The sequence below is a fragment of the Pelodiscus sinensis genome, chromosome 19, assembly GCF_049634645.1.
Source record: "Pelodiscus sinensis isolate JC-2024 chromosome 19, ASM4963464v1, whole genome shotgun sequence".
In the NCBI taxonomy this organism is placed as follows: domain Eukaryota; kingdom Metazoa; phylum Chordata; order Testudines; family Trionychidae; genus Pelodiscus; species Pelodiscus sinensis.
Genome location: NC_134729.1, coordinates 2,740,019 through 2,753,776, shown reverse-complemented (window position 1 = coordinate 2,753,776; position 13,758 = coordinate 2,740,019). Strand labels below are relative to the sequence as shown.

The following is a 13,758-nucleotide window of genomic DNA, read 5'->3' as shown; positions in this document are numbered from 1 at the left end:
CCCCACTGCCCCGCCCCCAATCCCCCCACTGCCCCGCCCCCGCCAACAATCCCCCCCAGCCCCACTGCCCCGCCCCCGCCAACAATCCCCCCCCAGCCCCACTGCCCCGCCCCCGCCAACAATCCCCCCCCAGCCCCACTGCCCCGCCCCCGCCAACAATCCGCCCCCGCCCCACTGCCCCGCCCCGCCAACAATCCCCCCCCGCCCCACTGCCCCGCCCCGCCAACAATCCCCCCCCAGCCCCACTGCCCCGCCCTCAATCCCCCCCCAGCCCCACTGCCCCGCCCCCGCCAACAATCCCCCCCCGCCCCACTGCCCCGCCCCCGCCAACAATCCCCCCCCGCCCCACTGCCCCGCCCCCGCCAACAATCCCCCCCCGCCCCACTGCCCCGCCCCCGCCAACAATCCCCCCCCGCCCCACTGCCCCGCCCCCGCCAACAATCCCCCCCCAGCCCCACTGCCCCGCCCCCGCCAACAATCCCCCCCCGCCCCACTGCCCCGCCCCCGCCAACAATCCCCCCCCGCCCCACTGCCCCGCCCCCGCCAACAATCCCCCCCCGCCCCACTGCCCCGCCCCCGCCAACAATCCCCCCCCGCCCCACTGCCCCGCCCCCGCCAACAATCCCCCCCCGCCCCACTGCCCCGCCCCCGCCAACAATCCCCCCCCCGCCCCACTGCCCCGCCCCCGCCAACAATCCCCCCCCCGCCCCACTGCCCCGCCCCCGCCAACAATCCCCCCCAGCCCCACTGCCCCGCCCCCGCCAACAATCCCCCCCCGCCCCACTGCCCCGCCCCCGCAGGCCCCGCCCCCCCACGTGTCCGGCTGCCCGAGGGCCCGGGCGGGGTCACGGCTCAGGCTCCTCCCCCCGCCCGCCTCACGTGACGGGGGAGCGAGCCGGGCCGGAAGCCGGAAGCGCGGCGGCGCGCGCCGAGCAGGGACATGGCCGCCTCCGCCGGGCCCGCCGCGCCGCGCACCAAGACCAAGCGGAAGCGCTTCGTGCCCCAGCGCGTCAAGGCCCCGCGCGCCGCCGACCCCCTGCTGGGCGTGCTGGGCTGGGGCGTGCAGCACCAGGTGAGGGCGGGGCCGGGCCCCCCCGCATTGACCCCCCCGGACCCCTCCCCCCGGGCCCCTCCTGCCCCCCCCGGACCCCTCCCCCCGGGCCCCTCCTGCCCCCCCAGGATCCCCCGGACCCCTCCCCCCGGGCCCCTCCTGCCCCCCCCCGGACTCCTCCCCCCGGGCCCCTCCTGCCCCCCCCGGACCCCTCCCCCTGGGCCTCTCCTGCCCCCCCGCATTGTTCCCCTCGAATTGCCCCCCCTGGGCCCCTCGAATTGCCCCCCCGGGGTCCCTCCTGCCCCCCCACCCTGGGGAACCTCCCCCCGCAATGCTCCCTCTCCGGGACCCTCCTCTCTGGAGCTCCCTGCCTGGGGCCCCTGCTCCTCGGGTCTCCCCCCCCGGATCTCTCTTTCCTCCTCCCCTGCCCTGGGGGACTCTCCCGGCCCCCCCCCACCCACGGAGTCTGCTGGCTTGGGTCCCCTGTCTTGGGGAATCCCCCTGCAATTCTCCCTCCCTGGGAGCCCCCCACCCTGGGCCTCTTCTTCCAGCCCCCCCTCCCCCAGTGAACCCTCCTGGCCCCCCCTCCCTGGAACCCCCGCTCCCTCCCCCCTGCCCTGGGGACCCCTCACGGCCCCGGGACAGCCTGGCTCCCAGCCTGCCCCTCCTCTGCTTTTCTGGGCCTCCTGATCCTGCCCCTGAAAGCCTCCACCCCCCTCTGATTCTCCCCCCCCCCCCCACCGTGGGGCCCTCAGGACAGTTTGACGCCAAGCTTCTGGGACCTGCCTGCCACCCTTGTGTTGAGTGAGGGGGGCTCTAGGATACCTCCCTCTCACTGTGCCCTTGGGCAACCCCCCCCCCTGACTGGGGCCCTGTGATTTCACGCCCCAGGACCTCATGGCCTCTTGGGGTGAGTTGTGGGTTCAGCACTGGGTGAGACTTGGACCCCCCCATACTGTCCCCAGCCCAGAGTCCAGTGACTTGTTGCAGGACTTCGCTGTCTTTCTGGGTTGGGGTAGCCGTGACCAGGAGAGCCAGCCCACGCTATTTTCCCCGCCACCTCAGCTGGGCGTCTCATCTTCTGCTTCCCCTCCACCCCCACCCCACACCATCATGAGTTCTTGTGCGTTCCGCAGAAGCTGCCCCTTTCCCCAGCCCTCACCTGAGGGATGGGCCACGTGAGTGGAGGGGCAGAGTCCTAGTTCTGCAGGAGTTAAATGGCTCTGACCCCTTGGGCAGTGGTGTGAGCTTTGAGCGGTTTGCTGCTGCTGATGACCCCCAACGCTTGTGCTTCTTAAATAGCCTGATCTCTAGAGCTACAACCCTGGGGTCTGGTAACCAGGTCACGCTGCAGATTTAATCAAGGCGATTCTCTGGGAACGGGCTCAGAGCTATGACAGGGAGGCCCCGGGGGGCTGCTGGCGTCCCAATTCCCTGCTCAGAGCCCGGAGTCGTTTAGGAGTGGCGAGCTGTGCCTTTGGAGGCATGGGCGTGGCATTTCTCCCTCTGGCGTCTGAGCCCTGCTGCCTGACTGTAACTGCTCAGCAATACAGTCCGCTTGAGGCGTCCCGGTAGGCAAGATCTAGCGAGATCCCGAATGCAAAAAGCACCTGGTGAGTCATGTCTGAGGTGGGGGGCAGCCTCCTGGCCCAGTGTCAAGCTGCAGAAGGGAGAATGTCTCAGCTCCGTGGTGCTAATTGGACCTGGAGCAGGTGTCTCAGCCCGGACCTGCTCCCGGGTACCCGTGCGAGGGAGCAGCCAGCAGAGACCAGAAACCAAACTGAAATTTGACCCGTTCCCTTTATTGACCCGTTTTCTGATTCCAGGGGCTGTCAGTGACGGTCCACTCCAGCCCCCTAGAATACCAGAGCTCCGTGGTCCTGCTTAACCGGCCCCAGAGCAGCCAAGACGCCACAGTGTAGAAAGTGGATGGTACGTGGGCCTTGCAGCACGGAGTCTAGTGCAATGGAGTGTGGTTTTCCCTTAATCCTAGCCTGACCAGCTGCTCCCCTTCCTGGCTAGTAGTGCTGGGGGATACCTTTGCTTCATCTGCTCCCCGTTATTTGGCGTGTTTCACTGGTGCCTTGGCTTCAAAAAAAATCACACGGCTGGTAAGGCGTTGCCCGAGTTCTCGAACCGGCGTCGCTAAGCTCGTTCTCGCTCGCGGTCTCCAGAGAGATTGGGCGCATGGGTGGTCGCGGTGCGTCGTGTGGCTCTTCGTCTCGAGGGCAGGTTACCTTTTCTGGCTGCGGCTTGGCCCTGGGAATGGGTGATTCCCTTCAGAGTGGGTCTGTGAGCGGTACGGAGCCTTGGCGGAGGGCGACGTTGACCGTCTCCATGCGGGCACCGTCTGTGAGGCGCGTAAACGGGGCTCAGCTGGCTGTGAATGACTCTTGTCCCGTACCCTTCATCCGTAGCCTGCAAAGCACGTCACAGAGGGACATAGCGCGCCCATTGAGGGGGAAACTGAGGCACAGGCCGGGATGGGACCTGGCCCAAGGTAGCGGAGGTGGGATTCGGACGGGGGTCTCTGAAGTGTGGTGCGCTACGTAGCCTCCCAGTAACCGCTACAGTTTCGTTTTCTAGCATCTGCTGGGAGAGTCCCAAAACCTCGCTCGGCAGCCGCGCAGCTGCATGCATGCCGTCCGCAGGGCAGCGGCACCCCAGACTCCCCTGGCTGCAGCGTCTCCTGGAGCAGCTCTCTGGGAAGCAATCTGAAGTGGGAAGTCCTCTCCCAGCCAGCTCGCTCCTCCCACAGGCTCCCCGCCACTGGGGTTCAGGGTGGAGACTGAGCCGTTACAGGCCGGAGCTTGGCTTGTCCTAGCTGCTGCTTTCCTGTGATGCACCTTGGTGCGAACCCCTAGGAATGAATCCCCAGGCGCCCTCCAATGCCAGCCTGCTGCTTGAATTAGCTTTGTAGCTGCTTACGGCGTTCTCCTGGGCTCCTGTCGCGCTGGTCCCACGGCCTGGCCGGATAACACCCGCCCCCTTGACGCTGCCAAGCAACCTTCTAAAAGGGCTCTGAGCCAGGGGGTTTTGGTGCTGGGAGCCCTGGCCCGGCCCGGCCCCCCCCTCCCCCCCGCTGTCAGCAGGCAGTCCCTTGGCCCCGAATGGAAGCTGTCCCATGTGACGTCGGCTCTGCCCGCCCCCCTGCGCCTGGCTGAGGTTGGCAGGGTACCCGGCGGGGCTGAGCATGCCTGGGGTTTGAACGCTGCCTTCTGAAGCTGGAAATGGGAGCGGGGCAGGGAGTCACCCGCTCGTCCTGTGTTCCGTTGCCAGATCGCTGAGCTCAGCCAGGTCCCCCTGCCTGTGATGCTGCTACCGGACGACTTCAAAGCCAACTCTAAAATCAAAGTGAACAATCATCTCTTCAGCAGGTGAGGCGCTGCAGCGGGCCTGGGCCTGTCTGCCGGGCAGGGGACGGGGGAGGAGGGGGCAAGGCTTGTCTAAAAGGCTGAGCTTGGATCTGGTAAATTCCTGCGCCTCTTCCCCTGCCCGTGAGGGGTCATTAAAGATCACCAGGCTCTCTTCGCAGGGGAGAATGTTTCCAGCATTGATCTGTCTCAGCCGGCTGCAGGGACGTCACAGGGCCCTGGGAGCCACGCTACGGCCCAGGGCTTAAACCCCTGAGCCAGCCCCCGTTCCCCCTCCCCCCCCCCCCCCCGAATGCCTCTCACGCTTCCTTAAGGGCTGGGCCCGCGGCCTCCATGCTTCCTCGGCTCCCCTGCTCCTGCTTCGCGTTGCACCTGGGCAGACGCATTCGCCCCCTCGGGTCCAACGCCGCTGGCCGCAGCGACTCCCGGCAGTGGGTTTCAGGGCAGGTTTTCTTGGGTGTCCGCAGCCCAGCCTGGGAAGCCGTTGGGTGAGCAGAGAGACGGAAAGGGTAAAAGACGGGCCGTGCCGGGTTTCTGCCCAGCCATGCGGCTGTAGAGCCCGGCTGGGCCTGCTGTCGTCAGCCCCAGGTCAGAGCTGGGAAGGGCCAGTTCGTGTCCTGCCCTTGAGCGGCTTGTTCTGTCCCTGGGGTTTCCAATCCTCCCTTGATACAGGCTATTCCAGGCCCCTCCCCGCCCCATGTGTCCTCTGCCCTGCCCCACCCTCCCGTGTGTGGCCGTCCCACGCCTGGTCAGCACTGCCACGCTGGTCACGCCTCCACGTGTTACGGGAAGTTCCCACGGCCGGCCCAGGCGGTTATCTGCCTGCCTTCCCACCACGCCTTGCTCAGGAATCCCTCCAGGCAGGAGCACCCGAGCTGTCCTCCGCTGGCTCTGCCGGCGCTTGGAAAGGGGCTGCCGTCTCCCCGGAGAATGAGCGTCAAAATGGGACCCGCTTCCCCCGCAGCCGTGTGGGTGGAAGCCCAGTACCGCGTACGGCCAGCGCCCCCGTGGGGTGGGGCAGGAGCGCGGGAGCTGGGAGAACCAGAGCCCATGGGAGGGGCAGTGCCCTCGAGGGGGCAGCCTCTTGGCGTCGCTGTCCCACCTGCTGGGTTTGGCATTGGCCGCCGTCTGCCCTGCCCCTCCTGGACCTAGCACCCTGTCCTGAGCCGGGAAGCTGCCTCCCTCCTGGCCTGCGGAGTGGAGTTCTGGCTGGGTAGCTCTTCCCTGCTGCTCCCCACCTTACCTGCTGGTCTGAACTGCCCCATACCTGGGCCCAGGCAGACACTGAACAGCAAGCGTGGCCCAATGGTCCCTGTAGCAGGCTCGCTTGGGGACCTCTGCCGTTCCAGCAAGGAGCTGGCTCACACCTGCGCCACCCTGCCCATTGCTAATCCCCACGCATGGCCCGTCAGGAGTTAGACGGTCAGCGGAGGGGGATCCCTCAGAGGCTAACTCCCCTCCCTGTTAGACGTCTGCCTTCTTCCCCTTTGAATTCACCCAGCTTTGCCTTCCAGCCGCTGGCTCTCCTTCCTCTGCCCCTTCTCAAATCTTTGCTCCCTGCAGGGATACTTAGAAGCTGAGGTTTGCTGGAAACACCTGCTCAGTGTGTCGCGCATCAGGCGAGCACAGCGTTCGTAGCTATTAAATTGATGAGCCCATACAATCCGGCAGGGTGTGGGAAAGGGTCTAGGGAAGAGCTATTCACCCCGTCACGCAGCACAAGAACCAGGGGTCAGCCCACAAACCGAACAGACAGCGGGTTTGCAACAAACAAGGGAGTACGTCCCACAACCTGTGGAACTCCCTGCCAGGGGATGTTGTGACGGCCAAAAGCAGAGCTGGGTTCAAGGAAGAAAGGTCCATTGATAGCTACTAGGGCCACAGTCCAGTGCCTTGGCATCCCTAACCCTCCGGAAGCCAGGATGCACATTCTTTAAATTGCCCCATTGTGTTGGTTCCCTGGGAGGCACCTGGCCCCTTCGCTCTGACCCTGCTGGGCCATTCTTGTGTTACCTTCCCTTCGCTTAACCTCCGCCTTGCCGATCTAAGGAGCCCGGTCTGCCCTTGTAGGGCAGGGCTCTTCTCTGCCCCTTTCCTGTAGCAACCTCCTTGCATTGGGGCGCCCCAGCTGGTCACAGGGTTCTGGCAGGGGTTAGGCAGGTGCCAAGCACCTCTCCGCGTCCACTGCAGGAGACTCCCCTGGATCCTGGGATGGCAGCCGCTCTTTCAGCCTCCGCTGAGCATGCGCCGTGCCCTCCCGAGCCCTCTTTGGACTAGGCCCTGCGTCCCAGGCGAGCGCCCCCAGCCTGGGAGCGGGGCCTGCACTCTTTGATCTGGTGCCTCTGGTTCCAAACACTGACAACCCCCCCCTTGTCCCGCCAGGGAGAACCTGCCCAGCCACTTCAAGTTCAAGGAGTACTGCCCGCAGGTCTTCCGCAACCTCCGTGAGCGCTTTGGGATCGATGACCAGGACTACCAGGTAAGCGGGCCCCCCTTTCCAGGGTCGGGGGGCCCTTTGCAAGGGCAGGCAGCCGTTAGCAGAGGCCTACGTCCCAGGGCCGGCCTGGGTGCTGTTCTCACGCTTGCTTCTGCTCCCCAGGTCTCCCTGACGCGCAGCCCGCCCCACTACGAAGGGGAGGGGAGCGACCGGCGTTTCCTCACGTCTTACGACAGGACGCTGGTGATCAAGGAGATCTCCAGTGAAGACGTGGCTGACGTTCACAGCCTCCTTTCACACTACCACCAGGTACGGGCGGCCAGGGGGCGGGGCTCTGAGGGGTCCCTGCCTCGCCACCAGGGGGTGCCGGAGCGAAACTGCCAACAGCTGGGAGCTGAGTTCTAATCCCAGCGCTGCCACCAGCTTGCTGGTCGGAGGCACATCTCTGCCCCCTCTTCTGGCTGGCGTCTCCGGACCTTGCTCTCTGGCCTGCCCCGCCAGTCTGACACTGCCGCCTCTCCCTGCAGTACGTGGTGAAGTGTCACGGGAACACCTTGCTGCCCCAGTTCCTAGGGATGTACCGGCTCAGCGTGGACAGCGAGGAGACCTACATGCTGGTCATGAGGAACGTGTTCAGCCACCGGCTCGCTGTGCACAGGAAGTACGACCTGAAGGTAACTGGACCTGCAGGCAGTGCCCCAGGTGTTCGCCTGAGCCAGGCTCCTGGGCACCCCGCCGGCCCTGCGGAGACACGGGTCAGAGAGTTGCTGCAGCAACTTGAGCTTCTCCTGCTGCCAGCTGGTTTAGCCTGGGGGGGGGCTTCTGTGTCCCCTTTTCTCTGTTCCCTCCTAAGTCTCCCGTGAGGCTGTCACCGGGATCAGCCCATTCCTGTTGCTCTCCATACTGGCCCCATGTGGCAGCCTAGCTTCGGGACCCATTACCCCACACGTGGGCAGAGCTCTCCCTGGCATGTGGGGCCAGCAGAACCTCTGGCCCCTTCCCGCTCCAGCTGGGGGGGGGAGGGGGGGAGACAGCCGCCCTCCTCTGGAGGTCTGGGCTGATTCGTAGGTCTGGGCCCGTCTGACGGGCGTGTCCCTCCCTGCGGACTCCCGTGTGTCTGTGACCCCTCCTGCGGCCAGGGGCTCATGACTAATGGGCCTGCTTCTCTTGCAGGGCTCCCTGGTGTCCCGGGAAGCCAGCGACAAGGAGAAGGTAGCTGGGGATGGCTGCTGGTGGGGGTGGAGGGGCGAGCAGGGTGTCTAACCCAGAGATCTCACTGCTGGGAATTTGGCTTCCCGTCTCCTGGGGGCTGAGCTTGTTGTGCTGGGTGACAGCAGGACGCTAACGGAGCCGGTTGGGGTGAGGGGCTGGCTCCTAGTCACTGCACCTCTGGGCTGCTTGGGGCGGTGGAGGTCAGGGTCTGCCTCCTGATGGGGAGGGTGTGAACTGCAGGTTCCAGCAGCCCCTGATTGGCAGGCGGCACTGCCCCCTCCTCCCCCTGCCCTGGGCAGCTGCTCGGCTAGGCCTGGCAGACAGCTCCATGGCAGTCGGGTCTGCTTGCACAGGAGCCTTGGTTCCATCTCTGCAGATGCTCCTCAAAGTATCCGAGACCCTCCTCTTCCGGCAGGGCTGGGTTGGAGTCCAGGCCCTGCCCATCTGCTGGGGCAGAACTGGGCCAAAGCTGCCTGGAGTTCGGGTCCATGCACCGACTTCCCCAGACTCCGCCCTTCTGGGATCCACCCCGCTGCCGGGCCAGGTCCTTGCATCTCGGCCCTGCCGGACACACGGCTGCATCTGGCTGGGCCGCCCTGCGCCGGGAGGGGAGCCGGGCGAGCAGCGACGACGCAGGGGGTGGCGGCTGGGAGGCAGCCCCATGACCCCGGTTAGGGAAGGGGCCCGGATTCACCCTTGGCGGGGGCAGGGTCTCTGGCATTGGGCAGCAGGCTGAGGAAAGCGGCTTTCCTGGCGGAGGGTATGCTGGGGGTGGCAGCAGCAGGCTGCCCCTTGGCGTCCTTGTGCCCGGCTTAGGGGGTTCTCCCTGCCGAAAGGAGAGTCAGCAGGAACTCAGCGTGGGGGAGAGGCAGGGCCGTCCCGGGGAGGGGAGAGCTGCTGTCTACTCCCCCACTCGGGACTGGAGCGTAGGATCCCCACGCGGCTCACTTTCCAATGTCCCCGTTTCCCTGTCTGCCGTTCCCTGGCGGGACTCTCATCTGCTCTGAGCCGTGCTTCCTCCTCTCCCCCTGACTGGGACGCGGAGGGTCTCTATTAATAGACCCTCCCCCAGGGACGTCTCTGTCCGATCCATGCGCTCGTCCGTGCCAGCCCCGCTCTACGACCCAGCGCGGGTCTGGGGGGGCTCTGCAGCGCTCTGCTGGCCGGGGGGGCGTGCCAGCCCTCCAGCCGTGGCGGGCTCGGGGGGGCCTGTGGGAAGGGGTAGCAAGGCCGATGCGCGGGCAGGGAGGGGACTCCGGTTGGCTGGCTGCCTGATCTAACCAGCTGGGCTGGGTTTCCTCTGCCCGCCCCCTTCCAGCGGGGAATGACCTGAGTCAGCCAAATAATCCTGATCTCGTTAGTGGCCTGCTCTGCCCTAAAGCCCAGCCTGGCCTCAGCATCCAGTTAACGAGCTTTGGGGGCCCTGGGAGGGAGGCTTGATTGGATTTGAGCCGGGGGCTGAGCTGCCTCCAGCCCTTTCGAATCCGCCTCTGGGGGGCTGGGCTGCTGCTGTCCCTCCGGCCCCTGGGCCTGAGCGTCCTGTCCCTGGGTCTGCGTTCGCTCGCTGGCCAGGCGGTGGAATTCCCGCGCCGGCAGGTGCCCTGGTCTACCCGGGGCGGGGGGGAGGTGCCCTCCGAAGTGCTTCCTGGGGGTGAACGGGGGCATTTGGCCGGGGTTTTGCCAGGCAGTGGGAGTGGAGCCTCAGTCTTGCCCTAGGACCCTTCCGGAAGAGATGGGGGCATTGCATGGCCTGTGAGCCCGTCATCCCCATGGGCATCTGCCCCGGTCTGCCAGGGCTCTTGAAGGGGCCGTGGGCAGTGAGCAGATTTCAGGGGGGCCTGAGGCCACAGCACCCCTCGAGCTGGGACCGCCCGTCCTCCGCCCCACTAACCTGCCTGGCTCCTTCCAGGTCAAGGAGCTGCCCACGCTGAAAGACGTCGACTTCCTGCACATGAGCCAGAAGGTGCATGTGGGCGAGGGGGAGAAGAGCGACTTCATGGAGAGGCTGAAGAGGGACGTGGAGGTAGGGAGGCGCTAGCATGCCTGAGCTCCTAGCCAGGGGGGCAGCCGTCCCAGGCGGTTGGGGGAGGCTGCAGGCGTCTGGCCCTCCCGGAGCCGGTCAGCCCAGCCCTGCTTGGGGCAGCGAAACGGCCGCGGGCCTGCGCCGGATCCCTCGGGGCTTCCGGCGGGGACTGAAACCAGCCAGAGCTGTGGCCGGAGGGGCTGGTTCCTCCTCCCCTGGCTGGCACCCCGCTCTGCCCTGCCGCAGACGACTCTGGGGAAGGATGGGCACTGCCCATGGAACCTTGCTGCAGGCTGCCCAGCGTGCCGGGCGATACTTCACAGCAAGAGCCAAGCAGGGGAGGGCTCTGCCCGGCCCCGAGGGCCACGTCCGCGGTCGCAGGTCCCGGGGGCTGCTTGTGCTGGCCGGGAAGCCCCTTGAAATTGGACAGCCCGGACGGAGTGAGACGTCCCTGCCCCTGCCGACGGACGAGGCAGCGCAGCCAAGCAGGGCCCTGGGCTCTGCTCTAACCACTAGGTAACGTGGCTTCTGCCGGGCCCCCAGGGTGGGCGCGAGGCCTTGCCCTGCTGCCCGCTCCAGCCCCTGCCCGCTGTGCCCCCCAGTTCCTGGTCCAGCTGAAGATCATGGACTACAGCCTGCTGCTGGGCATCCATGACGTGCGCCGGGCCGAGGAGGAGGAGGACGAGGACCTGAAGGAGGAGGAGGAGGAGGGGGAGGAGGTGGTCGTGGGCTCCTACGGGACGTCCCCCGAGGGGATCGGCGGCTACCTGAACTCCCACAGGCCGCTGGGCCCCGGGGAGTTTGACCCCTACGTGGACGTCTACGCCATCAGGAGCGCGGAAGGTGAGCGGAGCTGGGGGGGGGGGGGAGAGCGAGCTGGCTGCTTGGCTCCGTCGTCATTGGCGCGTCCTGGAGCGGGAGCCCCCAGCCCTCGTGTTCGGGGCCGGATGGTTGTGTGCCGTGCCGGGGTCCCAGCCTGCCTGGGGTCCAGAGGATGGGGACGGCGATGGAGCTAGGGGGGAGTGTCGGTCCACGCCTTCCTCCAGTGCTAGTGGGCCCCTGCGAGGGGGTGGGGAGGGCTCCATGGCAGGTCTGGGAGCCGCTTACGGCAGGCTATGGCCTTCCCCCCCAGGCGGGCCCCAGCCGGAGGTGTACTTCATGGGCCTCATCGACATCCTCACGCAGTACGATGCCAAGAAGAAGGCTGCGCACGCCGCCAAGACGGTCAAACACGGGGTAGGTCCAACGCACACCGCACGGGGGGAGGGGGCTCGGCCGTGGGGCCGGCAGGGCGGCTGCTGGGGCTGTGCGCCCCCCACCAGAATTAACCCCATCGAATGCAGCCGGGCGGCGTGGCCTTGACCTGTCGACCAGCAGAAAACCAAGGGGGGGGGGGGTCAGAGCTGGGAGGCACAGCTGCCACTGGGCACTGCTGTCCTTTGGACCCGGGGGGGCCATTTTGCTCCTGGCAAGCACTGGAAGGTCTCCCCTGGGGGAAGGGGGGCGCTTCCCCAGCACAGGGCCCTGTGGGGGCAGGGCCATGCGATCGAGTCGTTACTTGCTGCTCGGGCCCCGGGCCCCTCCCCATCTCGGCCCCACGCGGTTGGCACTGACGCTGTTCCTTGCCCCCCACCCCGACACAGGCCGGCGCGGAGATCTCCACTGTCCACCCCGAGCAGTACGCCAAGCGCTTCCTGGACTTTGTCACCAACATCTTCGCTTAGTCGCTAGCGGCCTGGAGAGCCCCCGTCCTGGCTGGTGGGAGCTGACGATCAAAGGTGTCCCCCGCCCCCCACCCCTTGGTCTCGTGCCGTTCCCCCCCCCCCCCCCCCCCGCCACGTTTGCTGACCTGCGCTCAGCTGAGCTCGGAGCCCGGGGCCCAGGTGGGCTCGGTTGCAAACCAAGTGCCTTAACTTATTCTGCCCTGCTGCCTGCAGCGCTGGGGGGGGGGAGGGTGCTGCCGGCGGGGGGGCCTTTGAGCTCTGCCCATCTGAGGCAGAGGGGCCCCCTGGGCCCTGCAATATGCAATACGAGATTTGACCCTTCCGTGCCTTAGGGGGGGCAGAAAGGTTCCTCCCCCATGAGAGTAACCCCACCCCCTTACCCGAACCTGGGGATAGCCACGGCTCCCCTCTCCCATCCAGTCCCCCCATGTGCATCTGCCCTGCCCCCCCGCAGGGCGGTGGTTCTCTGGGCCTGTCCCACGGTGTAATGTATTCCTAGGGGAAATCTCCCGGCTGGGGGGGCGGGGGAGTTAACACTAACTTGCACTGGGCTCCCCGCCCCTCTTCTCACACTACATCCCTGGGGCCCACGGCTGGGCCAGGCTTTGGACCCCAGCTCGGCTGCTTTGGCCAGGACCTGCCCCGTGTTCCAGCAGCCCCCTCCCTCCTGCTCCGATGACACCGGCAGCCGCGAAGTGCAGCTCTGCCTCTCCGCCAGCAGGAGGCGCTCGCTCGGGCAGCGTGTGACCAGCTGGCGCAGGTCCGGGCCCGTGCTGGACAGTGGCTGTGCCTGCCCAGGCTTCCCACGGTCACGTGGAGGGGGAGGGCCTGCTGCTGGCATTTCTCCCACGCCCCGGCCTGGAACCCTTTATCCCAGGGGGGTCCCAGCAGGTGCTCTGAGATTCTTGCCCCACAGGCAGCACTGGCCAGGCCCCAGACAGCAGCTGCTCCTCTCCCCGGCGGGGGGAGGCTGGTGACTGCAGCCCCAGATGCGGATCTTCGCCATGGTGCGCCGGCAGCCTGCAGGGGCGGGGCCCGCTCCTGACACCTGCCCCCGGCCCGCGCTGCGGACACGCCTGCCTTGCACCTTCTGTTCTTGTACACGCGGGTGTGGTCCTGTCCCTGGGTCTGGCTAGAAATAAATTATTGACTGACAGTTGCCTGGCTCCCTGCTCCACCTGGCCCATGACAGGGGGAGGGGTGGAAATGGGGGGTGGGGCAGTGCCCAGCCCTTGCTGGGTGGGGTGGGGGAGGGAGACAGACTGAGGCTTGGGGGCAGCAACAGGGACAGGTGGTTCCTTCCTGACCCCTGCAGCCTGAGCATGAGCTGGGGCTACTGCCACTTGGGGGGAGGGGGAGACTCGGGCACCCCAGTGTCTACACTGGCTCCTCCAGCTGCTTCTGCTGCTAGGGGTGGGAGATAATGTGGGGGGGGGGAGCCCCCTTGCCCTGGGTTGCTGCCTTTTGAAATACCCACCTTTGGTGCCACCTCTTCCTGCACATCCACACCCCAGCATGGTGCTGTTAGGGACTGAGGTGCTGCCTCCTCTGAGCACTGGGGGCATTTCTCCCCCCACCCCCTAGCCACCTGGCCAAGCAGCTCCCAGGGCCTGGCATCCTCTGTAGCCCCTTGGAAGGGCTGGGGTAGGACAGGCCGGAACCCATGACAGCTGAGCTCTGTTCCTGCCTCCCCCCAGCCTGCTGGGTCCTGGGGCAACGCCTGTCCCTGCCTCAGTTTCCCCCTCTGCTGTGGAGCCTGCCTGTAACTTGGGTCGGGGCGTGGCTCCAGCTCCACCTGGGCAGTGCCTGCTGCTATCGGCCCCATCGCCTGTGGGGTGGGACCCCTGTATGTGCCCCACAGCCCGGGCCTGGAGGGGTCTGCGCTGGCACTGAGCCAGCGCACTGGCCTAGCCCAGCTGTGGCATCAGCCCAGCTGC

At 66.8% G+C, this 13,758-nt stretch overlaps 1 protein-coding gene across 2 annotated transcripts; it reads left to right on the top strand.

Annotated features, from left to right (window-relative positions):
• Nucleotides 1-884: 884 nt before the first annotated feature.
• On the top strand, nucleotides 885-12,980 carry PIP4K2C (phosphatidylinositol-5-phosphate 4-kinase type 2 gamma). 2 transcript variants are annotated; one of them, XM_075901766.1, is made up of 10 exons: nucleotides 885-1,072; nucleotides 4,331-4,428; nucleotides 6,808-6,904; nucleotides 7,025-7,171; nucleotides 7,390-7,536; nucleotides 8,036-8,074; nucleotides 9,984-10,097; nucleotides 10,700-10,940; nucleotides 11,230-11,333; nucleotides 11,741-12,980. In XM_075901766.1, the coding sequence occupies exons 1-10, from the start codon at nucleotides 941-943 to the stop codon at nucleotides 11,819-11,821; spliced, it is 1,200 nt and encodes a 399-aa protein (XP_075757881.1). In that variant the 5' UTR covers nucleotides 885-940; the 3' UTR covers nucleotides 11,822-12,980. The 2 variants fall into 2 exon arrangements, with proteins under 2 accessions (XP_075757881.1, XP_075757882.1); XM_075901767.1 differs by lacking the exon at nucleotides 885-1,072 and adding an exon at nucleotides 2,878-2,983.
• Nucleotides 12,981-13,758: the final 778 nt, after the last annotated feature.